Source organism: Polyodon spathula, chromosome 16 (assembly GCF_017654505.1).
Source record: "Polyodon spathula isolate WHYD16114869_AA chromosome 16, ASM1765450v1, whole genome shotgun sequence".
Taxonomy (NCBI): Eukaryota; Metazoa; Chordata; class Actinopteri; order Acipenseriformes; family Polyodontidae; genus Polyodon; species Polyodon spathula.
In genome coordinates this window covers 21,516,905-21,544,601 of record NC_054549.1, presented here as the reverse complement: position 1 = coordinate 21,544,601, position 27,697 = coordinate 21,516,905, and the positions used below count along the sequence as shown (strand labels likewise).

The following is a 27,697-nucleotide window of genomic DNA, read 5'->3' as shown; positions in this document are numbered from 1 at the left end:
AACATCCACAGATTCACATTACATTTTGTATGATGTTTACAGTCGTGTTTGTACTGTTTTCCTCAAAAAAGGAGAACATTTTCAGGGGGATGGTTCTACTTGCTCATTCAGATATTTAGCAGATTTTCAGAGGGGGTGGATATTCAGTAAGCAAGGGGTCGGAGTGTGGAAACATGGCACAGCAGTCCCCAGCCCTAGTCTTGCTCTTAATCGTTTGTGGTTTCCAAACTTTTGAACACTGCTGTTTATCAACAGCATGCAGAGAATAACAAAAGGCAACGGATACTGTAATGAAAATTATATACCGTGGTATTTAAATGCCTGTATGTCGTTAGGTAAGCAAATGAGGTATTAAAATTACTCATTCACAGCATGCAGGAGAACCTCTTGTGTTTGCGAGATCACTGGCAGTGTTATTGATCTACAGCTCCACATATCCCCGCAATCCGATATTCCCAACAACTTCTGCTCAATAGTGTGAATACCAAGTTTCACCAATTCCAAAAGTTTTGCATCACCCTCTATAGAATGATTTGCTTCATAAAGTCGAACGAAACCCGCTGAAAAATGGTAGCACATTGAATTACACAGCGCTTTGTAGTTTTCGCATCTACTTCAAGAAAAAGTGACGAAAAGGTGACATTTCCAAACCTACCATGAAATATTGCTGGATTTTTTTTTTTGCAATATCATTTTGTAATTTCTTTCATTACATGATGTTAAATAAAATATCTGACTGATGTTCATATAGTTTTTATCTTCAATTACGTCTCAATTCTGAAGTTTTAGGTGATGCAAAACTTTTGACCGTAGCTGTACAATTACACCTTCCCTTTTTCTATGATGTTTGCAATCATCGTTATTTGTTATTCCTATATGTATTTTTAATTATCAGGTTCTCGTAGCTAATGGAATATTCAGTTCTGCTGCCATAGACACAAGTATCCAAGGCTAGAGCAGTCTTTATATTTTATAAAACAGAGGCTCGGAGGCTGTGTGGTCCAGTGGTTAAAGAAAGAGGCTTGTAACCAGGAGGTTCAAATCCCAGCTCAGCCCGACTCACTGTGTGTGACCCTGAGCCTCCTTGTGCTGCGTCTTTGGGGTGCATAATTCACACACCCTAGTCTCGTATCTTGTAAAGCGCTTTGTGATGGTGGTCCACTAAGAATGGCACTATATATTTATTTTAAAAAATTGATTATATTAGCAACAGAGCCACCTAGTACACTGCGTGCTAAGCCAAAAGATTAGATTCCAGTATTTGATCATTCTAATGTTGTAATGATCAAATACTGGAATCTAATCTGTTATTAATGAGTCCTTTAGTAGTTGCTTTTATCCAAAGTGACTTACAGAGACTAGGGGGGTGAACTCTGCATCATCAACAACTGCTGCAGAGTCACTTCCTCGTTTGTTTTACGTCTCTATCGAAGGACGGAGCACACGGAGGTGAATTGACTTGCTCAGGGGGACACACACACGGCGAGTCAGTAGCTGAGTCTGGTACCAAGCCTCCTTAGTTGTTTTCATCTAATGCTAAGTGACTTCTGGCTATAGGCAGAATTCGTACCTCTAATTCGCAGGAGTGCCTTTATCCCCCACTATGGGGTTGCCAGCCAAGTTTTTATAATCTATTTCCTTTCCTCATACGATCGCCAGCAAACACCGATCCCATTCCCAACACATGAAACTTGAATATTGCAAATGCTGTGCTCTGTTCAGCACTCCTTTAAAAAGGGGAGCCAGTGATAATGGTACGATTTAGCACAACTAGACAGCCCAAATTGTAGAAAACAAGCTCATTTCACAAATCTTCCAAGTTTTGCTCTTTCATTGGCTAAAGAGCTCTCAGATGTGCAGTTTCAAAAGAAGCACGTTATAGCACGCGTGTATTTTCATTTTAAACCGTATTCTGGGTTGAAGCATGTTATTGGCTGAAAGCATGCGTCAGTCAACAGGGAGAGCAGCTGGTTGGTTAATGACAGGAAAGAAGCCATTGAAGGGGTGGGGACAAGCAAGTGCAAGACTAACTGAAAGCACGTGTTGCAAACAGATTTTATTAACCTAGTAGTGTGTGTGTGTGTGTGTATATATATATATATATATATATATATATATATATATATATATATATATATATATATATATATATGTGTGTGTGTGTATGTGTTTCAAGAAAACATATCTAAAGAGAGTAAGTATGTTAGAAGTCAGTTAATTTAATTAAACATTAAAAGGCTTTTAAAACAAATAATTTAATTTATTTCAAACATTTTCTTTCATCATATTATTATTATATTTTTATTTACACAAGTGATTTCCTAAAAATTTAAAAAAAAAAACAAATTAAAAAAATACCACACACCGACCCCAAAACTAAATTTGACCTTTTAATCTAGAGTATAAGCCACACCCACAGCCTCGAACACGACTGGTCAAGGTGGCGAATGCCCGCCCCATTTCGTAACCATTCTATTTACAACAGTTAGTTTGATACAGGTGAAAAATGTAATAAAATGTGGTTTGGTTTGATGGCACAGCATCTGAAACTCCTAGCTGAGACGTCTGTAAATGGTTTGTTTTTAGGTCCAACTCAAACTGGAGTAAAAGATACTTTTATTCAAAAATATAAAATCAGCTTTTGCGGTTTAACGGGAGCGCCACCTGTGAACAATTTCCATCTTCAGAATGCAGCATTACGAGAGGAGATGCGATTAAAAACGGATTCCATCTGTGGATTACTGCTCACTTATTTAGAACAATCACATTATGCAAATGCGATTTCAACAAACACGAGTCTGAAATTCAACTCAGCGAGTTGGCCATTGTAATCATTTTTTAATTTTAAAAAATTCAGCTGGTTAATGAAAAGCTCTGATTACCAATTGCTTGTCGAATTCTAACACAGGAATGCAACAACTTAAGCAGTTCTGTCCTAAAACTAATATCAAAATCAACTTTTTATTTTGATTATATTGTTGAGATAACGAAATAAACACACAAATAAAAAACAACTTTATTGAAGCCGATCTGTAAATATTAAGGCAATTCCCTTGTGCTAGACATTTAAATCCGTTCAATGAACACTTCTTTGCAGCCCGGCACCAACAAATCAGCCATCGTTCAGTTTTAACAGAGCAACAAAAATTGTCTACTGTGTTCCCACCCAGACCTGGGTCAATTCCCATTGTAACTGTGTAACTATTTGCATTGATAAGCGTAATTGTCATTAACATTACCTGGCTCTTGACATTAACTTGAATGTGCAATTACAGGCGTCAGAAAGGTTCTTTAGGAGTCAAATCCTTCGTCAAGCAGTTTCCACCTTGCTTACCGAGTGGTCGTTATTCTATGCTTGACCTCATTTGGCCCAATTCGTTTACATGTGTTTTGTGTATATTCCATCTGTGGATTACTGCTCACTTATTTAGAACAATCACAGTAACCACGGTAATGCGTCTCGCGGTTTATGTTCCTTTCTATGTGTAATTGGAATTGCTGTAATTGAACAAAATTGTAATTGCAGTGGCAAATTTCAGCAGCCAATCCTGCGGTGATGGTACTGGTCTGGTGCCCTCCAATGTTTACAGAAAAAACAGATGCTGTGCCTTTTTATTTACTTCTTCAGTTCTTCTTTTTTCCAGAAAAAAGAGGAGAGAGAAACAAAACCAACCGGAGCGTCAAAAACCATTCCAAATTTATTTATTTTTTGCTCTATACTGTTTCATTGTGTCTGCAATCGCTCTGTGTGGATTGTGTTGCAAACCCACTTGTTTTTCTCTAAAATTGTCCTTTACCAGGCTCTGAGGCTGTTTGGAAAACCCTGAGGGCAAGGCACTGTGTAGTGTTTCCCTGTTCCATTCAAATCAGAAACGGAACCTGTCAGAAATGATCACAAACCAATAAAACAGTAAAAGTTAAAAAAATAAATAAAATGATGTTAGAACCTCCTTACTCATTTAAAAAAAAAAAAAAAACAGGCAGGTTGAAAACCATTAGAAAGAGTGGATGAGAAGATTAGGTCTTGGGTTGCATTGTTAGAAGGTAGGAGAAGAGGAGGAGGAAGAAGAAAAAGTCATTATTTCACCAGAACTGACTTGGCCAAGAAAGGGTCCGTCTCGGAATCTGTCCCTCCCGACAACTGGTTCCTAACCCCGGAGGAAACAGCCCCAGCGGAAGATGACAAGGAAGAGGAGAGGGAAGAAGGCAGCAACCCGGGAGGCAGACCGGACGCACCCTTCGGGAGGCTGTACATGTAAACCGCTCCGATCACCAACCCCGCCCCGAGGGCAAAAAGCAGATCCACGTGAAACCCAAAGAGGTACACCGAGGTGACCGTAGAGACGATGATCGAGAACGAGGTGGCGAAACCCTTGAGGATATTGTCTGCGTACTTCACCACCACCGCCACCAGCAAGCCGCCGAAGGCCTGGTTGAAGATGACCCCCCAAACCAAGGGCGTATACCCGAAAAAAAATCCCTTCTCCCCGATGGCTGCCCCATCGTTCCACCACATCCCCAAAAGGCCGAGCACGCCCCCGAAGATCCCCAACTGGATGTTACGCATCCAGACCGAAGCCGAACTGCCTTTGAGGATCTTCTCAAAGTAGACGCCCGCGAAGCCGGATGACAGGCAGGAGACGATGACGGCCGCCAGTCCCTTGGTGTAGCTCTGGTTGTCGTTTTTGACTGAAGCCTCCTTCCGCCCCCCTTCTTGCTCCACTTGGACGATCGCCACGCCGGCAAAGAGGAGCAGGAGGGAGATCCACTGCAGCCTGGACAGGCTCTTGTGGAGCATCATGACAGAGAATATGGCCGTGGTCAGGATCTTCAGCTGATAGGTCACCTGGAATACAAAAGCAACCAGGTCGTGATGGGGTCAGGGTCAGGGTCGGGGTCAAATCTTGTTTTTCAATATAGTTTCTTTTAGTGTTTCCATTGAAGACAATGAGAAAGACTTCTAGTGGAAACGTTTGTGGTTGAATTTATTAACCCTTTGCGGTCCTATGTCGGACCAGGTCCGACATCATCAAAAAGACGCAAAGCACAAGTCGTTTTTTCTCCGGAAAAAGCAGAGAAAACCTTTCAATGGCCAAGTGAGACAGACAGGAGCCGAATGAAACCGAAAAAAAAGGGTGTATCTCATAGCCCCGTCCACTACAGAGATAACACAGACTTAAAGGAGAGAGCTGCTTCTGCATCCAGCGCTCAAAGAATATCACAGACCTCTGCAGAGCTTTTTGAGATGTTATAGTAATAAAACAATGACTCGGATCACATTATTGAGGAGTTTGGTGATAAAACGAGTGATCAGGAGAGGATTTATCAGTATGCACGTCTATAAAGAGGTATGTGAAAAATACAGCGAACAAGGAGTGGGACTTGGCTGGAGATGCAGTACTGAGTGTCTTTTTGTGATACAATGCCTTTTAAACCTGTTTTACTACTAATTTTAAACGAGTGTAAAATAAACAGCATGTGTGAAAATAAATTGGACCCGACGTGCCTGACAAGCGCTGAATAAATGGACCGCAAAGGGTTAAGTCTCTTTTAGTGTTTCCATTGAAGACACTGAGAAAGATTTCTAATGGAAACGCCTGTAACTGAATGAATCATGTTTCTCAGAGTGCTCCTGGGCTCTGCACTGCTGTCATTCTCACCTGGAAGGTGGCCGCGGGCAGGTTGGAGATTGCCACGTACTGCAGGTTATTTTGTAGGGTGTAGATGAGAGATGGCACTGCCAGTTTCAGCGTGTCTAAGTACTGAATGAAGATCGAGTTGTACAGCAGCACCAAAAACTCCTTCAGATTCCCTGTAGCACAGAGAAAAAGGCATCCACACAGGGAGGGTCACAAGCTAATAGAAGCCAGCCCTGTAGGTGTCTACAGCTATGACCAAACATTTGCATCAACTAAACTTAACATAACATTTTTTTTTTTTTTTCAAATTTAACATTGTGTAATCAAAAGTATGTTAACAAGGGAACATTATTCAGCAGCTTTCATTGGACTCTATGAAGCTGAGTGAGTTCATTCTATATAGAGGGGGTGTGATTCAATATGTTAACAAGGGAGCATTATTCAGCAGCTTTCATTCGACTTCAAGAAGCAAAAATCTGTTAACTCTAGATTGTGATGATGCAGAACGTTTTTGGCCAAGTTGGGGAATGCGAGGGTTACCTCTCTTCTGCAGCAGGATCAACAGCAGGCAGGTGGCGACCTTGAGCAGCTCAGCCATGACCACAGCCGTGGTGGCGAAGAACCTCTCCCCGGGGAGGGTGCGTGTGTAACGGATACTCAGGATGAGGGAGGCATTCTGCACGACCAGCACAGCCAGGCTGATGTACTTCAGCTTCTGATTGGCTGAGGAGGAAGAGAAGGTGAGACAAAGTCAGAAGTATTATTGCAGTCTCCCATCTCCCTCTGGTTACACTATGCATTGACTATTGTTTACCTGTTATTTTAATATACTTTAGGCTACTTCTACCTGCGATTTACAATGCTTACCTCTGCTTTACCACACCTCTCTGTGCTTTACAATGCTTACCTGTGCTTTACCAGACCTCTCTGTGCTTTACAATGCTTGCCTATCCTTTACTATACCTCTCTGTGCTTTACAATGCTTCCCTGTGCTTTACCAGACCTCTTTGTGATTTACAATGCTTGCCTATGCTTTCATGGTGCTTTATTACACTTTGCTGTGCTTGTATTTACTATAGGACATTTTTATAAGGGGAGACACAAACAGTCAAGTGAGCCCACTTTTAGTGACACCCCACCAAGAAATTTCTACAGTATGTAATTGCAACTAAATAAATTGCATTGCAATTTCAGCAAACAACTCTGCTGTGATAATTAGAGTTCTAAAGTTAACCTCAGGTGTGGTGGAAATTATTGTTGCGCAAGTGTGCAGTTTGACGGTTTTAAAGTTTGGTGTCGCCTGAAAATGCAACAAACATTCTCCCTGGATTTGAACAAACTCATAAAACAGCACAACAAAATTTCCTAAGCATCGCTCCAGCGAACCTTTCGTTCTTCCGAGCAATCACGTTGCCCTTCAGTTTGAAGTTCATAACAAAATGTGGAGCTAAAACCGTTCATCATCATCATCATCATCATCTAGCAGATGCTTTTATCCAAAGCGACTCCCAGAGACTAGGGGGGTGAACTCTGCATCATCAACAACTGCTGCTGCTGCAGAGTCACTTCCAATAGGACCTTGTTTTGTCTCATCCAAAGGACGGAGCACAAGGAGGTGAAGTGACTTGCTCAGGGACACACACACACACACACACACACACACACACACACACACACACACACACAGAGGATTTGAACCAGGAACATCTAGGTAACAGAACCCTTTAAATATCACTGGAGCACCAAGCCGCCATACATGAAAGATCTGTAAACACAATGGCACACATTCAATCACAATGCCTGTGTCACAACGCATCTCATATCACAACACACGGCAACCCTAAACTGGGAGAACTGGAATAACAAGAACGAACCTTGCCTTGTGAATCACCACCACATGAAAGGAAAAGAAAATCTACTTGTCAGCAACTTGCGTAAGAGGATCATTCAACCTCGACTTGAGTTACTCACAATGCAATTCACAGTTAAAATCCAATTCTCATTTCTAATCTACAGCGTATTCAACACAGGGGGGGGGGGAATGAACAATTAAACTATTACATTAAGAACTTGAATGCAAAATTTTATAAAAGCAGAAATTAAAAAAAGGCAAACTTATGATAAAAGGCTGGTGTAAAAACAGAACGATTGAAAAAATAAAAAATAAATAAATAAAGGTTTGATTGTAACATAACAAAAAACTAAGCTGGTTTGTAAAAAATAAAATAATAAAAAATAGCAGCTGTTGTCACACCCATCAATTTGGCAGCTTCTGTATTGCAGGGATAGGCTCTTATTGACTGTAGCAAAGTCACTATTTGCCCCACGCCAACGGTACAGTCACAAACCACCAGGAAAATGACTCAATAGTGAAAGTGCATTCCCCTACAGTCGTTCGTCAGTGTTACCTTAGCCATCTGTGAAACAGTCTATGAACAGGATCTTGCAGCCTGAATCCAACGTCCTGCTTTGTGAAATAAAATAAAACAGAGGCACGCGGAACCTGCTACCAGTTTCAAGAGATTGTGAGCTAGCCTGCAGCTGGGAGAACCTGATTAGTGCTTGAATTGCATTGCATTCCATTCTCAAGACAGTAATTTACAAACCAATGATGACTAGTGAAGAAAGGAAGAAAGAAAGAAAGGAGGGAAAAAAGAATGAGAGCGCTGGGCTTCAGTGTGGAAGGCAGTGGGTTTGAGGAGCTCAGTGGTTGGATAAAGAAAGCGCTGGGCTGCAGTGTGGAAGGCAGTGGGTTTGAGGAGCTCAGTGGAGATAAAGAAAGCTCTCAGTGGTTAGATAAAGAAAGCTGGGCTGCAGTGTGGAAGGCTGCAGTGTGGAAGGCAGTGGGTTTGAGGAGCTCAGTGGTTAGAAGGCAGTGGGTTTGAGGAGCTCAGTGGTTAGATAAAGAAAGCGCTGGGCTGCAGTGTGGAAGGCAGTGGGTTTGAGGAGCTCAGTGGTTAGGGTGCTGGGCTGCAGTGTGGAAGGCAGTGGGTTTGAGGAGCTCAGTGGTTAGATAAAGAAAGCGCTGGGCTGCAGTGTGGAAGGCAGTGGGTTTGAGGAGCTGTTGGGCTGCAGTGTGGAAGGCAGTGGGTTTGAGGAGCTCAGTGGTTAGGGTGCTGGGCTGCAGTGTGGAAGGCAGTGGGTTTGAGGAGCTCAGTGGTTAGGGTGCTGGGCTGCAGTGTGGAAGGCAGTGGGTTTGAGGAGCTCAGTGGTTAGGGTGCTGGGCTGCAGTGTGGAAGGCAGTGGGTTTGAGGAGCTCAGTGGTTAGGGTGCTGGGCTGCTGGCTGCAAAAATTTGCACTTAACAAACCTAACTGGGGATTCCAAGCTCAAGTTCAGAACTACCAGAGGATTCTGACTCCTTCCCAGCAATATTATTATCTTGTATTTTTGTTGTTATTTTGTTTGTTTTTTTATTGAATTTTTTTTACAAAATTAAAATTTGGCTCCTTTTGAAAAACAACAGAGATTAAAAGCTGCTGCTGATTCTGGGACCTTTATGATAAATCACACACCAGTAAGCACAGTAGCACCTGCTGTATGTGAAATACTTGCATATCAATCAATCAGATGCTGTGGGGAAAAAAAAAAAAAAAAAAAAAAAAAAAAAAAACCTCTGCAAATAACCAAAGGTTTCAATAAATCTGCTAATAATGCCAAATTAACTCTCTCAGCAAACTGAAGGCATGTATCCAGAACATGGGAAAATGCTGTTTTTTTTTTTCGTTTTGCAAAGTGAAACCAACCCCCGAATTCTAATAATACACACTGTTAATGTGTGAATCTGGGTACAAGTCTATAAAATACCAGTGTTACATCTTAAATGTAATCTCGCTGTTTAGGCCACTTTGCCTATATCACTTTCTTTTTTAGTGACATCTTTTTTTAAAAATAAATGATTTTTAAATTAAAACTGCGAGTCAGTGACTCAGCCAGGATTGAACCCAGAACCTCCTATTAACAAACCCCTTTCTCTAACCGCTGGACCACCAAGATCTGTAAACACAATGGAACACATTACATCACAGCCCCTGAACTGGGAGAGGCAATCCACATACCATGACCATCAACAGCCCGGGACAGACAGAAATCTACATCACAGCAAATGTTTTTGTGTTAATGTAATACCCTATACTGAGCATCAAAAGAAACGTATCAGTTAGAGTTGGATAAAATTCAGTAGATATGGTCGAAAAATGATACACTCTGTTTCAGAGCAGGTGCAGTGACTTATTGTGCTGATTATCAATGGACATCACGAAGATGCTGCAGAATGATCTGTCCATCTCGGGCTGGTGTTGTGACTCTTGGTCTCTCCCGGTTCTGTCTTTGACAGAGTGTGTCTGGTTATACCGTCTCGCCAGGTTTGAAATCGCTGGCTGTGAGCGCCCAAGACTGTGAGCCACAGCGCGCTGCCCCAGTCCAGCCTCCAGCATGCCGATCGCACGAAGGCGCTGCTCTCTTCACAGACGTGGCATGTTTTTTTTTTTGTGTGTGTTTTTCTTCATTGTTTTTATTCAAGCTTGCAATTCAGCAGCTGAAATTACTCCGTATCCAGCGTCCAATCAAGTGTCTCACTAAGTAGGTGATTAAGAGCTTCAGTCACTCCAGCGTGTCGTGGGCAAGGATGAACGATCGAGTGATTACAAAGAAAAACATTTCATCAGTGTCCATCATTTATATACCTTTATTTATTTATTTTGGAAAATGTGTTACAAGAGTGATAAGTTTAATTGATGTTCGGTATATGTTTCAGGGGGTATGGGTTATATATATATATATATATATATATATATATATATATATATATATATATATATATATATATTTATATATATATGATATATATATATATATATATATATATATATTAGATAGATAGATCCCTGTGGCCGTTCAGCAATATATATACAGCCCACCAATACAGATAAAATTCAACACACAGCATCTCCTGTCCGGGTTGCTACCGGAAGCACAATTCCGACACGTAGCTACCTGGATAAATGCAGATTTTTTTAAGAAGAGCGATTTTGTGTCGATTTTGTGTCGGTTTTACGCCCCCCGGGTTTCTTACCTTCACTCTGCCGCCTGGTCCCGGTAGCTGCTGTCTTTTCAACTCCGATCCCGTTACCGGCTGTTTCGTTGCTTGCTGTCATGTTGGCAGTCCTGTTTCAGACACGCTGTAACCCGATCCCAGATCTACCCCCTCTCTCCTTTTTCATTCGGCTTACTTCTTCCTTCCTTTTTTTTTAGTTTTTTTCTTCCATGTGCACGCCCCTCCTATGAAGCAAAAACAATCGTCGCCCGGTGCCAGGTCTCTCAGAGCACCCCCTGTCGGTTTGGAGGAATACGGTGAACAGAGAGAAATAATACAGTAATTTTAATTTTTTATTATTTCAGTTATATAATAGTAGCAATGCTATATAAAAACAGTATATTGCATTGGCTGCATCAAATGTAACAGGCTGTATATTGGTGAAACAAGACGACGCTTAGCTGATCGCTTCGTGGAACATCTGAGAAGTATAAGAATTAACACCAAAATGAAGGAGAAGTGATGCCTTTTATAGGACTAACTAAATAATAATTATTCACAAGCTTTCAAGACCTCAAAGGTCTCTTCAGGTGAAATTAGGAAAGAGAGATTGATGTTTACTTGTTATATATATATATATATATATATATATATATATATATATATATATATATATAATATAATATATAGAAAAATAGCTTTTTATCGATTAATTCATAAAACAAGTCACTTTTACAAAATATAATATTTATGACACTACTACTGTACACGCTAAATACCTGATTATCAAACTGCATTACAGATGCTTTATTATTATTATTATTATTATTATTATTATTATTATTATTATTTGTCTAACCTGCAGAAGGAAACAAAAAAAAAAAAAAACGAGCACAGATTCGCAGAATGCCTGTACCCGCCTTTTCCTGTCCACTTCACCAATCCTAATAGACAGCCGTCATGATTGACATGTTAGTAAGCGTGTCGTGACAGGGGAGAGCGCGTCACTGTTGCAGAAGCGACAGCGGCGACAGTCAGCGGGAACTAGTAAACATTTTTAAACTAATAAAACTATTCTTACCATAACGATTGAGAGCACAATTAAAGTCTGACACGCATTGTCTGGAGCTTGGTGTTTATATTGTCGTCCACACTCTGCGGTTTGAGTTTCTACAGATTGTATCTCCATATTTTAAGTGGATGGAAGTTTGAAAATACTTTTAAAAAACACCTCCTTATTATACCAGTGGAGTACTAGCATCGTTTTAATAAGAAAACTGTATTTATCTGAAGTACTTCAATAATGGGGAAACCATCAACGCTTCTAAAAATGTATTGATATATTTAGATAGATAGATATATAGATAGATAGATGGATGAATAGAGAGAGCTATATACCACACACCATGTTTTGTTATGGTTGTGTAACATATTATATTACTTCAGACAGAATAATCTTCATGCATTGCCAGGGTTGCCAGATTGCTGCAGAGTTTAATATAGCCCTAAGTCAGTTCAAAAATAGCTAAAAAAAATAGACCAATAATTTGTTTGAACTGAAAACAAGCTTATTATTAACACACAGGCCTATGCATAAAAAAAACAACAATCAAAAGCCTTCGTGAGAAAAGATACCGGGTATAAATTTGATAAAAACTACAAGTCCCAGTACAGCTCATCCACACGTCACTGCCTACAACTGCGAACAGAAGCTCTGAAGGGACAAATTACATAAAAACATTCGCACCAGACCATCAACCGAATTACAGCGCGATCCCCTTATTGAAATACTAACGCTGGCGCTGTATCCCAAACACTATTGCAAACATGAAAACAGTTCAATATTTTAAAGTTATACCACTAATCTAATTGCATTATCAACCCGAGACTCCTTAATATTTAGCGCTTTACCACACCTCTGTGTGCTTTACAATGCTTCCCTATGCATTACCACACCTCAGAGTGCTTTACAATGCTTCCCTATGCTTTACCAGACCTCTCTGTGCTTTACAATGCTTCCCTATGCTTTACCAGACCTCTCTGTGCTTTACAATGCTTCCCTATGCTTTACCAGAACTCTCTGTGCTTTGCAATGCTTCCCTATGCTTTACCAGACCTCTCTGTGCTTTACAATGCTTCCCTATGCTTTACCAGACCTCTCTGTGCTTTACAATGCTTCCCTATGCTTTATTACACTTTGCTATGCTTTTACTGTTGGACACTTTTTTCTAAGCGTTTCCACCCCAAAAAAAAACATTATTATTATATTATTATATTATTATACTTAAGTGTGTGTGTGTGTGCTTAATATATCCTTGTTCTTTGGGAGTTGTCCCCACCCCTTCAGGGCATTCTACCGCCTGCGCTTCCCTGATTGAGGGTCGTGCTTTGAGCCTATAACAAACACAAGCCTGTAATCGATAGCGTAGCACAAGATAACATGTTTTAAAAACTGAAAAAAAGCGTTTGCTTTAAAAAATAGTGCCCGTCTCCCCATACACTCAACAGAGCCGCATTTGCTCACAAGTCCTTACGGTATTTGAAAGGGCTGACAAGTTTTCCAGTTATTATAGCTAGTTGTAAAACGCCGACACCTCAGCCACAGTGTTAATACAGGCTCCCTTCACCTTTGCATTATTCACACCTGTGACCCACGGTTCGCGTGTATTCCTTTTCCAGCCGGTTCACCGCATTCTGCCACTAAACCAGAACATCTATAAAGTATGAGGGGTAGTGCAATACTGAACTGAACCACAAGAGGGCAGTCTTTAGCTACTTCCCTGAGAGAACTTTAACGACGAGAGTGGCGTGCGGCATACAATCTAATTAGAGCTTCTCCTTTTCGGCGTTTCAACTCTCCCTTAAAAATTCAAGTGAAGCCAATTCGCGCACCTCAGTCACAACCGACAGATGTCTTGCAAAAGGCGGCTGGGAAACCGAGACTCCAGCGCAGCACCTTTAAGAGTTCAACCGGGTTAACGCAATTTATGCAGGTCAATACTGTATCGGTATCATTATAACGTGATGTGCCTTCTCTTTCCCAGAAATGCAATAAACACTGATAACGTTTTTATAAATAGATTTATGATGTTCTCTTTATTATTAGCCTTGAGTGCGTTCTCTTGGCTTTATTTGAGACTATCAGTAGAATTTATTGCTGAATAAAACGCAACAGCTCCCTAACTAGTCCAGCCACTTTCCGCTGGAAGTTCAATTTGCATAATTGCACTCAGGGATGATGACACACGTCATAAAAAAGCCACCTGGGTCCTGTTCCACGAATTCGTATTTGATGTAAAGCAATAATACAAAGAAACCCTGGTTCTATCACACTTTGAACCATTGTAATCCTGTGTAAGTTACAGCATAAAACAATTCAATTATCCAAACTCGGCACAAGGTCTAAAGCTCCATAAAACGTCACATGCACTCGTTTCACCGTCAGTACAACTCCGGAGCCTTAGGCAGGCAATTAAAAGCTACAGCTCTGGTACTCTAGCACACAGAAAACTGCACTGTGTGAACCCTCCTATAGCAAAAGCACAGCAAAGTGAAATGAAGCACAGCAAAAGCATTGTAAAGCACAGAGAGGTGTGGTAAAGCACAGGGAAGCATTGTAAAGCACAGAGAGGTGTGGTAAAGCATAGGGAAGCATTGTAAAGCACAGAGAGGTCTGATAAAGCATAGGGAAGCATTGTGAAGCACAGAGAGGTCTGGTAAAGCATAGGGAAGCATTGTAAAGCACAGAGAGGGGTGATAAAGCACAGGGAAGCATTGTAAAGCACAGAGAGGTCTGGTAAAGCATAGGGAAGCATTGTAAAGCACAGAGAGGGATGGTAAAGCATAGGGAAGCATTGTAAAGCACAGAGAGGGATGGTAAAGCATAGGCAAGCATTGTAAAGCACAGAGAGGGATGGTAAAGCATAGGGAAGCATTGTAAAGCACAGAGAGGTCTGGTAAAGCATAGGGAAGCATTGTAAAGCACAGAGAGGTGTGGTAAAGCATAGGGAAGCATTGTAAAAGCACAGAGAGGGATGGTAAAGCATAGGGAAGCATTGTAAAGCACAGAGAGGCATGGTAACGCATAGGGAAGCATTGAAAAGCACAGAGAGGCATGGTAACGCATAGGGAAGCATTTAAAAGCATAGAGAGGTGTGGTAAAGCATAGGGAAGCATTGTAAAGCACAAAGAGGGATGGTAAAGCATAGGGAAGCATTGTAAAGCACACAGAGGTCTGGTAACACAATGGGGAGAATTGTTAACCATATAGATGCTGTGGAATGTTTTTTTTGGATGGCCTCCCTATTCAAACTGTGTGTGTGTGTGTGTGTGTGTGGGGGGGGGGGGGGGGGGGGGGGGGATTTGAAGAGGAAAATGTCGTAACCTGCCACTGACAGCCTCAAGCACTGTGAGATTCACGCAAATCCATGCATGTGAACACCAGGCTGATCAGAAACCGTCGCAGGAAGAAGAAAACGCAGCACTTTTGTCTGCGTTCGTGAAACCGTTTTACGTTTATCAAAAGACGTACGATAAAAGTAAATTACATATACCATATATATATATAATATCTATATATACTATAGATATATATATATATATATATATATATATATATATATATATATATATATTATATATTATTATATTTTATATATATATATATATAATTTTTTTTTTTCTTTTATTAGAAAGCCGAATCTGTACACAAAGGCTATCTGTACATTTATGCCAGTGTTTCCCAACCCCTGTCCCGGGGACCCCCTGTGGCTGCTGGTTTTCATTCCAACCGATCTCTCAATTACTGAACCAGACCCTTCATTGAACTGATAATTTGCTCAATTAGACCTTATTTCATTGTTGTCAGCTGTTAAACACTTGCAGATTTCAAGTTAACTATAACATTTTATAAGTAATTTAAACTCTGCCACTGTTTAACAGCTGACAACAATGAAATAAGGTCTAATTAAGTAAACTATGAGCGCTCAATTCGGGGTTGGTTCATAAAGTGGTTGTTGGAATGTCCCCCAGCACTTTTGTGGGGTCCCCTTTGACAGGGTATTTTTTACAACACTGGCATAATTTACATATAGAGTTATTTTGTTATATCTTTACTAACATTAGTTAAAGAAGCACCAAAAAGTAAAAACTTTCTTCGTTGGTTTTTTCATTTTCTCTTTTTTTTTAACTGCCAAATACGGTTTTAGTCTGAGACTGTGTGTGTTTGTATATAGAGATCTATATCTGTTGTACACAGAGAAGACAGACAGACATATAGACAGATCTGTCTGTACATCTATCTGATATCTATATACAGATCATATATCTAGATATATATATTATAATATTTCATAAAATCAGTCCCAGTGACTCAATATTGCTTTGGTCAGCATCTACAGCTCTGGCTAAACGTGTTTGAATTCCCCTATAGAATTAACTCACTCAGCTTCATAGAGTCCAGTGAAAGCTGCTGAATAATGTTCCCTTGTTAACATACTGAATCACACACCCTCTATATAGAATGAACTCACTCAGCTTCATAGAGTCCAATGAAAGCTGCTGAATAATGTTCCCTTGTTAACATATTGAATCACACACCCTCTATATAGAATGAACTCACTCAGCTTCATAGAGTCCAATGAAAGCTGCTGAATAATGTTCCCTTGTTAACATATTGAATCACACCCCCTCTATATAGAATGAACTCCCTCAGCTTCATAGAGTCCAGTGAAAGCTGCTGAATAATGTTCCCTTGTTAACATATTGAATCACACACCCTCTATATAGAATGAACTCACTCAGCTTCATAGAGTCCAATGAAAGCAGCTGAATAATGTTCCCTTGTTAACATATTGAATCACACACCCTCTATATAGAATGAACTCACTCAGCTTCATAGAGTCCAGTGAAAGCTGCTGAATAATGTTCCCTTGTTAACATATTGAATCACACACCCTCTATATAGAATGAACTCACTCAGCTTCATAGAGTCCAATGAAAGCTGCTGAATAATGTTCCCTTGTTAACATATTGAATTCCACACCATAGTTTTCCAGATACTTGACGAAACACTGACAGCTGAAATAATGTGACATTTCCAAATCTCACATGAAATACTCACTGTGCTGCTATTGTGGCTTCCGGGAGACACTTCTTTTGCGATTTCATTTTGCAGTTTCTTTGAAGAACAGGTTTAAATTTACGTATTGAACTGATCTAGAAATAAGGGGCCAACCTTGCACAGGCCTGCGTCAGGCTATTTACTGTCAGTGGGGAAAATACTAACAATGTTTTTATATGATCAAAAGTTACTTGATGAATAAAACACTTAATAATCCTAATAATAATTACAACAGAAAAAAGAGTCCTCAGTTAAGTTTTCAATTCCATATATTTTATTCATGGTCACATAACAAATAACACCTCTCCCCATTTAAACAATGAAATAGGAAAAGATGTAACTTTACAAAAATATAAATACACAAGCATTTACAATACATCAATTCAGCAACCCTGCTTCAGGTCAGGATTAACGGTAAGTCATTTCTAGGTCTTCAATCTTTTGCAGTGGATCAGTGCAAAGGCTTTTATTTTTCAAACCAAACTGGCACTGAAAACGATGAAAGAAAGACTGTGGATGGCAGTGCGACTCCTGTTGCACAGCAGTGTCACCCATTCCAGGTTTTACTACCAGCTTGCACAGCCCCAGCGTGTAGAGGTGAGGAATGGAACAGGAGTCCTGGAGAGGGACTTTGAAAGAGGAAGTAAACAGCGCAGTGCAGGGAGTTCAAATTCTGTTCCTTAGCAGCCACGCTAACAAAGCAGAGCAGTATAATTACCCCCGAATTGAAACTGCCTTTGAAACGAAAAAGATCTCTCTTTTTTATGTAGTTTCAAGAGCGCAGCACTTAAAAAAAACAAAATCAGGATTGTGACAGAATTAAGCATGGCGAGTCAGAGATGCAGTTGGACGCATTTCATGGAGTAATCAAAAGATTAAATCAAATCTATTCAAACAGTCCCTGTGCCAAGCACAAGACAGGAGGGTAAGATCTGCTTTCATTTTATCAGATTTTTTTTTTGCATAATTTAGTTCAAAAACAAGGCAAGTTGCAACTTGTCTCAGCTGAGGGAAAGGAAAAAATAACATTTCAGAACGGATTGATATTTTCTAACAGATTTCTGCAGGAGCGATGTTCCGCAAGTGATCGCTTAGCGTTTTATCTGGAGTATTCTTCAGGATGCAAAACTACTCTGCGATCTCTGTCGCAGCTGCCTGACACAGTCTCCTAGTCCATACGCAACTTTGCTCAAGTGTGCGTACAGATTTCTGCACAAGATCTTCCATTGAGATCCAGGTCAGCATATATATATATATATATATATATATTATATATATATATATATATATATATATTAATATATATATATATAATAATAAAAACATCTAAAAAGAACAAGACGTAAGAGTTTTGAAAAGGTAGGGTAGTTTTAGTAAACTTTCTGAATAGACAGAACTTTATATAAACAGATATATATATATATATATATATATATATATATATATATATATAGAGGTGTACAACGTTCGTAAGAGTTGTATCTCTACCAAGTTGAAAATTTATCCTATAAACCCCTCTCTCTATGCAAGCTGCCTGATGCTGAATAGCTATCCTTTACACTCACAGTTTAGTTCGGTTCGCATACAGAATTATGCAGGTGCACAAAGTTCTCGAAGTCCTTTGAGACGACTCCTTTGCCTTCAGGAATCATTGTTACATTGTTTTTGTTAAATACAGTTTCAGTCACTGGTTTTCCCCTTACTTGCTGTCGTGGTTTTTTTGTTTTGTTTTGTTTATTCAAGAGTGTTTCTGATCTGTAGCTTGTCACCTGTAAAACCAGGTGCTCAGAGATGAAAGAACATTCGTCAACGATGACGGCGATTGTAATAAATTAAAGCTGGTTTAGTTTTCTGACTTTGAAGGAGGGAGAAATTGAAGTGAGGTGGTGGGGAGGAGAGACGTCTAGACTTGCCAAAAAAATAAATTTTAAACTACAAAATAAATAAATAAATAAATAACATGTTCTGTTAAATGGGATTAAACCATAAAATGTTTTTTTTTGGGGGGGTTGTAAAACCACACAATTTTTTCAATCAAAAAATATATAATTTAGGCACGTCTCAATCACCCCCTCTTCCCTCTCTCTCCCTCCCTCTCCCTGTCACCTCTGATCCAGTCTTGTTTTATGGGCTCTTCTGGGTCTTGGTGTTTCTGCACACCCCCAGGATCGGGTCGTACTGTTCGCTTTCGGCGCTTGAAGCCGTCATCCAGGGGTGAAGCAGAATCTCTTCCATGGTTGGTCGTTCTTCCGGTCTGAAGGCCATGCACCAGCCAATCAGAGACTGGCATTCTGTTAGGGGAGGAGGGGAAGGAGGGACAAAGCATTAGAACGTTTCCTTTAGCCAATGAGAAGACAGGCTGTCAAACACCAAACTAGGAGAACTAGCGGAATCCAAGCCAAGTTTAAGATCAGCCCATTAAAATGTCTTGAATGAATATAGTTAAAAGAGATTTGAACAGATGCAGTTGGAACTCTTTTAGAAGATGCACAGCGATCGCGGGCCTGTGTTTTTCTAAAGGGGAACGAGGTGAGTTGAAGAGCGTCTCTTACCTGGGGAGACCGGCTTGGTGAAGCGAGGCTGGGCCCTGGTGATCTCTGCGTCCCCCTCAAAGGGGATGTCTCCACACACCATGTCAAATAGCAGCACCCCCAGAGACCAGACCGTGAGGGGACGAGCGTGGTAGCGACTGTGCAGAATCCACTCAGGAGGGCTGTACACTCGGGTCCCTGGAGAGAGAGAGTAAAGAGAGAGATAGATAGAGAGCATAAGTCAGACAGCGTAACAAAGAGGGAGAGCTGTAGATCCCCAGGATTTTTTTTTTGTTTTTTTACAGTTTGTGTGAAGTCTATGGAGTTTGAGAAGTTCCCCCTGCCCTAACTTTGAAATTAAAACTATCATGTAATTTTTGTATATCATAAATATTTTTACTATGTGTGTAATTCTCTCTCCTTTAGGGGTCTTTTTTTTTTTTTGTTGTTTTTACCAGTGTTCACATATTGTACCCAATCTTAACACGTGTAAAACGTCATTTTGACTTCCCCTATTAATAACACGTTACCTTACGGTGCACATGGTGAACAAAAGTTGTGCTAGTCGATAGAACACGTTAAGTTATATATACTTCATATATACTTACAATATATATATATATTATATATAATATATATATATATATATATATATATATATATAGATATTATTCTTATTTTTTTAAAAGAATTTCACCAGGAGCCAGGAGGCAAACTAAACAGAACTCTTTCTGCCTGACTTCCCTCACCTTCAAATTCAGTGAACGCGCTCTCTTTGATCAGGGCCCCGGACCCAAAGTCGATCAGCTTGGTCTCCCCTTTACGAGTGTCCACCAGGATGTTCTCGTCCTTGACGTCGCGGTGCACGATTCCCAGGGACTGGCAGTGAAGCAGTGCCTCAGTCACCTGCCGCAGGAATCTGAGGAGGAGCCAGCAGTGTTAGAAACAGTTGACAGCTCTTGATCTGCACCTCCTAGCACTGACCTCAGCACCGTGTTCCTCCACTGAGGCGCTTATCCTTGCACTGCTGCTGTGTCACTGTAGATATAACTCACTGTCACCCTAACTTGTTGCCTCCTAGTTCATATTTTATTCTAGTAGCATTATTATTTGCACCCACTGTAAACTATACCTTATTTAAATATGAAGCTTGCACTGTAATCCTGTACTGCCCTGTAACACATACTAATAATAATAATAATAATAATAATAATAATAATAACCTTCGTGCCAGTGGCTCTTCCAGGCATCCTCGTTCGGTTATGAAGTCAAAGAGGTCCTGGCAATGCGGCGGCCGCTCGAAGACGATCAGAAAGCCGTCGCTCCTTTCGAACCACTCCACCATGCGGATGATCCCGCGGGGGGGGGACCCGCTGCCTTTGCAGGTGGCCACGCCGCTCCACAGGCGCTGCAGGAGAGCGATCTCCATCGGCAAGCACCGGGGCTCGCTGGGCTGCAGAGAGAGAGGGAGCGGGAGAAAGAAGCGAGGGACATCATTAAAATAAATAAATAGCATTGAACGTCATTTATATATTTTATTTAACATCATGTAATCAAAGAAACTACAAAATGATATCGCAAAAGTCTACAGGAAACCATAACAGTACAATTATATTTTCTCTGTACAAAACCATAATTGTGTTTTAGACGGTTAATAATAAGTATGTGTTTATAATAATATCTTCGAATGTTGTTGGTTATGCTTAAAAACACGCCGTGTTATAATCGCGACACGACACGACACGACACGACACGACACCATATGCAGACCGCAGATGTTTTGTTTTTTTTTTTTTTTTTTACATTTCCAGTAGGGGGAACCACACTGCGGAATTTCCACAGCTCGCCTTCTTTCTCGGACTCCCCAGAAAGGCACACGTCAGCACGACGAGGAGTTGTTTCCAAGTTTCCTCAGCCCAGCTGACTCAAGTTCTGACTGGGGGGAAGCGGTCGTCCCTGAAGGTTCTTACTGGGGAGCGGCCTGGGGGGGGGGGGGGGGCCCCAGACCGTCGGGACCTGTGCAGTGCGCCACGGGGTTTTTTTTGTGTGTGTTGCGAGGGAGACACACCGCTCCCTCTGGGCAGAACTGATAACAGCCCCAAAACCGAAACCGACCCAAAACCCAGGCCATGCTCACCTTTCACGTAAACAAAACAGTGGTTGCCAACACCAATATTAACTCGAATACTAGGTATTTAAAAAAGTTCGTGTTTATCTTTAAAATTAGAGAAAGCACCATGACGACGCTTTTTTTTTTTTTTTTTTTTTTTTTACGACATCCTGCAATGTCAAATGCGTTTACAGTTTATATTATCACGAGTAACAAACTAAAACCCTATCTACTCTTACCCCACTGGTACAAAGCAAACTTCGAAAGCGTTATCTCAAGATTTCCAGGTAATCGGTAAAATAAACCTTATAAATGACCGTTTTTATCAAATACAACATCACAATAAAAAAGCAATAAATGAATATATCCAGTACTCACCAAGCGTGTCCATTTCTGCACCTTGTCCTTTGGAACGTGTTTTATTGCGACCTGCGTAAAGAAATTTGAGTTATTTTAATCCCTGTACTGCAACTTTCAAATAACAGTCATATTAGATATTTGAGCGGTGGGGGGAGGCAGGTTCACTAATTTGAAACGCGTGTTTAATTCCTTTAAAAAAAAAAAGAAGGAAAAAATATATGCAGTTCAAGCCTTTTCACAAATGCATGGATTCTTTATAAACCATAAAGGCATTCATCTAACATCTAGCTGAATTTCAAACACTGATTCGCGTTGCAATTCTGTATCAGACCCGAAACAAACGCGAACATCTGCATATGTGTTTTGCACAACTCCATAAACTGAATTCAAAAAGGCGTTTTTCTATTTTCTGTTTTTACTCTAATGCATACTATAATATAGTATAATTAATAAACACGCTATTTCATGCATGTGATATAAAGAGACTAACACACTTCACGTTTTTTGGATATTATGTACATTTGATTATTTTAGTAATTACCTGCAAGCCGTCAGATACACGCTGCCCAGCGTAGACAGATCCAAACCCGCCTTGACCTAGAAGCGAACCCATTTCGTACCGAGTTTCGAACGGTTCCCTGGCTAAAACACAAACAACAAATAAATAAATAAGATGGGTTAAACTTTTTATTATTTAAATGTGTGTTTCTGTGTGTGTGTGTGTGTGTGTGTGTGTGAGTGTGTGTGTGTGTGAGTGTCAGTGTGTGTGTGTGTGTGTGTGTGTGTGTGTCAGTGTGTGTGTGTTGTGTGTGTGTGTGTGTGTCAGTGTGTGTGTGTGTGTGTGTGTGTGTGTGTGTGTGTCAGTGTGTGTGTGTGTGTGTGTGTGTGTGTGTGTGTGTGTGTGTGTGTGTGTGTGTGTGTGTCAGTGTGTGTGTGTGTGTGTGTGTGTGTGTCAGTGTGTCAGTGTGTGTGTGTGTGTGTGTGTGTGTGTGTGTGTGTGTGTGTGTGTGTGTGTGTGTGTGTGTGTGTGTGTGTGTGTGTGTGTGTGTGTGTGTGTGTGTGTGTGTGTGTGTGTGTCAGTGTGTGTGTGTGTGTGTGTGTGTGTGTGTGTGTGTGTGTGTGTGTGTGTGTGTGTGTGTGTGTATGTACAGTGTGTGAAAAAGTGTGTGTGTGTACACAAACACACATGTGTGTCAGTAAGTATAAAATAACTAAACTAAGGATTTACACAACCGTGGAGCTGCCACGCCAACAACAACAACAACAACAACAAAATAAAAAAAATAAACGAAAAACCTTTACCTTTACAAACGAAATTACCTTCGACCTCGGACTAAAAATACTCCCCGTTTATTTAACTTATAATGCAGTGTCGTTATTAATATTGATACACTGTGTTCTTAACTTGCCGTGTAAGTGCCGATCTACAGTTCGTAACTTGCCGTCTACAGCCTATCGATCGATCTATCTATATATATAATATATATATATATATATATATATATATATATATATATATATATATATCTATCATATATAATTATATATTATTATTGTTTCAGTCCATTAATATAACACAGTCAGGTCATCACGTTATATTTCACATCCTAAAACCTCGTTTCTTACCTCGATTTTTTCCGTTCAGTTCGGAACAGGGATGGAAATACAAATCTTCAATTCGCATGTCCAACATTGCTAGCGGTATTTACGTCACAGAACTCGAGTAAGTACGATTATTGCACAAACAAACCAAAAAGGTTAATACAGCAAAAAGAAAAGAAATAAAATCGACTTTAATTGGTCACACTTCGGGAAAGTATAGGTCCATACTGAAAAGCAATACACTCCCTCTGACCTCAACAACGTTTTCAGCGGAGTAAAACAGCGCTTAAAACGAGCTCCTCAAACCCCAGCGCAACAACTCAGGCAACTCCTCCAGTAAACTGAGCGCCTCCGCAGCGCGCCGCGTTATTAAAATTGGAGACTCCAGCCACGCCCGTCCAGCTGCACTGTCCAATCAGCGCAATATGCGTCGCAACTGGCAGCGCTGCCCGCCAATGAGAGCGCACTGTTATTTCAGTCGGGCGGTTTAAGCAGGTATTGAGAGCGTTTTCTCAGAACGCGAATTGATTGCACGCACTTCCAGTAACACGAATTACTAACTTTACTATTTTTGCACCCTCAACATTTAGCAAACGGCTGAGGGTTTGCTGCATCGCAATCTTAACCCATACACGTTTAGAATATGCACATATCAAACCTAGTATTGCAAAAAACAAAGTCAGGCTTCTTAATAAGTACACTGTAAATAGTACAGTTTGCAGTATAGGTCTTCGTTATTACAATACAATAATTTGCATTACTTTTAAATGATATATTTGCCTAGGGGACAATTATTTTGTTCATACTTTAAATTTCATATTTTGTATTTAATTTAACCGTTATTGTATATGTGTGTGTGTGTCAGTGCGTGTGTATGTGTGTGTGTGTATCACGATGAATTCTCATTTGCGCTCAATAGAGGTCTCTTTTAATTCGAATTAAACAAAGAGAGAGAAAAAAAAAACAAAAAAACACGTTATTGTCCCACCAGAAAGTCAAGCGCAAACCAGGACATGCAAATTAACGAGGTGGTTTGTTTGTTTCAATCAAGCAATCTTTATTTTATATAGCGCCTTTCATAGCGGACCACCCTCACAAAGCGCTTTACAAGATACGAGACTAGGGTGTGTGAACTATGCATCAGCTGCAGAGTCACTCACAACAACGTCTCACCCCAAAGACGCAGCACAAGGAGGTTCAGTGACTTGCCCGTTTCTCTCCTGGTTTTACAAGTGACTATGATCATACTGTATTCATCAATTAATCAATCAATCAATCTATTTTATATAGCGCCTTTCAGAGTGGACTACCACCACAGAGTGCTTTACAAGATGCAATGACAAGAAGCAAATCCATAAAACTTCAAATACAGAGAAATGCATAGTACATGATATCTATCTATCTATCTATCTATCTATCTATCTATCTATCTATCTATCTATCTATCTATCTATCTGTCTGTCTATCTATAATATGTAATACATGATATAGATTGTTTCTGTATTTTCACATGGAGAATCGCCCTCAAGCTCTCCTGGGACATTTGCTTCGTGGTATATACAGTGTTGGAAGATTTCCAGACTTAAAAAACCTGTATATATATATATATATATATATATATATATATATATATATATATATATATATATATATATATATATATATATATATATATTCTTCATTTCACTGAAGCCCTAGCAACTCTGAAGCAAGTAAAATAAGTATATACTGTAATAGCACAGCCATAGTTTAAAATAGACCTTGCTGTCAACGTGTTCATCTCACCGGCACAAAACTGGGGCGATTTGCCTGACGGACGCGCTGCCTGTTACGCTGCGTTCAGGAACCTGGCAGCCGGTTCAGTTCGCTTCCTTCCGGTAAACAACTGAGTCGTTTACCTGCGTAGAGCTGCACGATTTATTTAAAATCCCTTCAACGAAAAACACACACCAGCTGGGTAAAGGTCGGAAATTATTTTTGCTGGACGGAAGTAGGATGGAGGTAAGCAAGCATTTCCCCTAATTAAGGCTGATTAATGTGAACAACTAATGAGTTCTGGGTGTTCAACAGTTACACTAACCTTGGGTGCCTGTGATCGCTGGACCCCGCCTTGGGTCATCTGTATTAGGAGTCAAATCTTTGTCTTCTTTTTCAGCTCGTAACCCAAGGATGAGCGGAGGGTCTCTGAGCACCTGAGGAGAAAAAGGAGGCTTATCAAAAGGGCGATGCACACCGGGAGCGAACGACGCGAGCGAGCAAATTCGAGGCGAATAACATGCACACAGGCTAGTCATAAAAAGACTGTCTCCTTTTGTGGAGACAAAATAAAACACTTAAAACACAAAGAAATAGTTATTATCGATCAACGTTATTAAAACAAGGAAGCGTCCTTTTACAGAAACACGAAGCCAGTGCGTGGCGCTCCCCGTCACTTGGACTAAAATCAAGATGAACTAAAGACAGATCATCGGTTTCCAATTGTTTGGTTTCCATGTGTTGTCCTTATTTTTATTGTCTTTATAAACACTGACATCACAAAGCACATTATATTTTTAGACTTTAACAATTCTCCGTTCACAGTCTTTTTGTTCAAAGTTATTTTTCTTTTAGGTTTTGGTAGACTCAAGTTAACCCCAATAACACTAATATTAAAAGTATTATAATAAATATGTCCAGTTTTTTTCCCACTGTGTCTTTCTCTGTGGGATCTTGTCTCTTCAACCAGAAGCCATTCCACACTGCTCTTGTGAGCCTCTTGGCTATATAATAAGTCTTGCTTTTTCATTCTATTCTTCTTAGTTCAAATTAAAATAACAATAAAAAAAATAACGCCTTGTATTCCAGTATCTATCTGCGTCATTCTTTCAAATAAAGGTCAATGAGGTTCGTCACACATACACAACCATCGTTTGCCCTGCAAAACACTTTCAGTTTGATGATAAAAAAAAAAAAAAACTCAGATATTCACCTTGGAGTAAGTGATGACGGGATCCTGCTTCAGAATGACGTCAGGCACTTTCGCTCCCCCGGGAGAATCTTCCATGTCTTTGCCTCTACGGTTCTGGAAAACCTGGACGGAAGTGGCTGCCGCCTGTCTGCCGATGACGCTGTCAGACTGGGTCCTGTTGGGACGTCTCCCCTTGGTTCGGTCCCTCGATCTGGGACCCTTCGCAACTCCTTCCTGGGGTTCCTTCTTGGGGATCTTTGTTTCGGGCACTTCTGAGCTTTCGTCTTCAAATTTCCTTTTACGCGGTTTGGGGGAACTCTCCTCTTCCTCCTCTTTCTTCCTCGCTTCCTTTCCTGGTTTCCCGTCAGGGTCGACCTCGCCGCACGGTTCCCGTTTTTTTGCCCCGATCGCTCGGGCGGAAAGCAGAGGGGTGGCATCCTTCTCTGTCTTTAAGACTTCGGTCACTTCTCCTTCATCGTGGGTCTCTTGCTTCCTCTTCTGTCCAGATTTGTTCTTGTTTTCCATGTCTGAAGGGACGAATAGGACAGACTGGAAACAACTTAGGACATAATGCGACATACACAAACTTAACCGTGTCAAACATTCTTACACTTGAGATATACAGGTAGAGGACAAAAAACTGGAACCACCAATGTAAAGTCACTTAATAGTGCGTTGGGCCATCACGTGCGGCCAGTACACCCTGTATGCGCCGTGGCATAGAGTCTACTGGCCTCTGGAATTGTGCAGGAGGGATGTGGCACCATTGTTCCATGAGAAAGTCAATCAACTCACGTCTGGTTGATGGAGGTGGAAAACGTTGTCTCACGCGTCGTTCCAGAATATCCCATAAGCGCTCGATTGGGTTCAGATCTGGTGACTGAGAAGGACATGACATATGGATGACATCAGTGTCATGCTCATCAAACCATTGGGCGACCACAAGTGTTCTGTGGATGGGGACAGTGTCTTCCTGGAAGACACCCCCTCCTCCGGCAGGAAAGAAATGCTGCAACATCACTCAGTACCATTAAGTAGCAATTAGCATTGACCTTGCCTTCCAAGGGAATGAGTGCACCCAAACCATGTCAGGATATTGCACCCCACAACATTATAGAACAACCAGAACCCTTCACTGTTGGAACCAAACACTCAGGGATGTAGAGTTCTTTAGGCTGGCGCCACACCTGCACTCGTCCATTTGTTGAGAACAAGGTGAAGGATGATTCATCTGACCATTTCACATTTCTCCACTGCTCGGTAGTCCATTGCCTATGCTCTTTGCACTACTGGACTCGCAGACGTGCATTGCCAGGTGTGATGAGCAGTTTGTGCACTGCAACCCGATCAGGA

The 27,697-nt window shown here is 40.7% G+C and overlaps 3 protein-coding genes across 3 annotated transcripts; all 3 read right to left on the bottom strand.

Annotated features, from left to right (window-relative positions):
* Positions 1 to 3,320: 3,320 nt before the first annotated feature.
* Positions 3,321 to 10,936, bottom strand: LOC121328775 (UDP-galactose translocator-like). The gene is made up of 4 exons (XM_041273829.1): positions 10,713 to 10,936; positions 6,180 to 6,362; positions 5,661 to 5,812; positions 3,321 to 4,846 (listed from the first exon to the last, which is right to left on the bottom strand). The coding sequence occupies exons 1-4, from the start codon at positions 10,792 to 10,794 to the stop codon at positions 4,079 to 4,081; spliced, it is 1,185 nt and encodes a 394-aa protein (XP_041129763.1). The 5' UTR covers positions 10,795 to 10,936; the 3' UTR covers positions 3,321 to 4,078.
* Positions 10,937 to 18,822: 7,886 nt separating this feature from the next.
* LOC121328781 (serine/threonine-protein kinase pim-2-like) lies at positions 18,823 to 23,746 on the bottom strand. The gene is made up of 7 exons (XM_041273835.1): positions 23,422 to 23,746; positions 22,337 to 22,437; positions 21,814 to 21,864; positions 20,549 to 20,778; positions 20,075 to 20,244; positions 19,347 to 19,523; positions 18,823 to 19,085 (listed from the first exon to the last, which is right to left on the bottom strand). The coding sequence occupies exons 1-7, from the start codon at positions 23,486 to 23,488 to the stop codon at positions 18,919 to 18,921; spliced, it is 963 nt and encodes a 320-aa protein (XP_041129769.1). The 5' UTR covers positions 23,489 to 23,746; the 3' UTR covers positions 18,823 to 18,918.
* A 1,647-nt stretch (positions 23,747 to 25,393) lies between these two features.
* On the bottom strand, positions 25,394 to 27,122 carry LOC121328785. Its single transcript, XM_041273840.1, has 2 exons — positions 26,366 to 27,122; positions 25,394 to 25,589 (listed from the first exon to the last, which is right to left on the bottom strand). Exons 1-2 carry the CDS (start codon positions 26,921 to 26,923, stop codon positions 25,473 to 25,475), a joined length of 675 nt encoding a protein of 224 aa, XP_041129774.1. The 5' UTR covers positions 26,924 to 27,122; the 3' UTR covers positions 25,394 to 25,472.
* Positions 27,123 to 27,697: the final 575 nt, after the last annotated feature.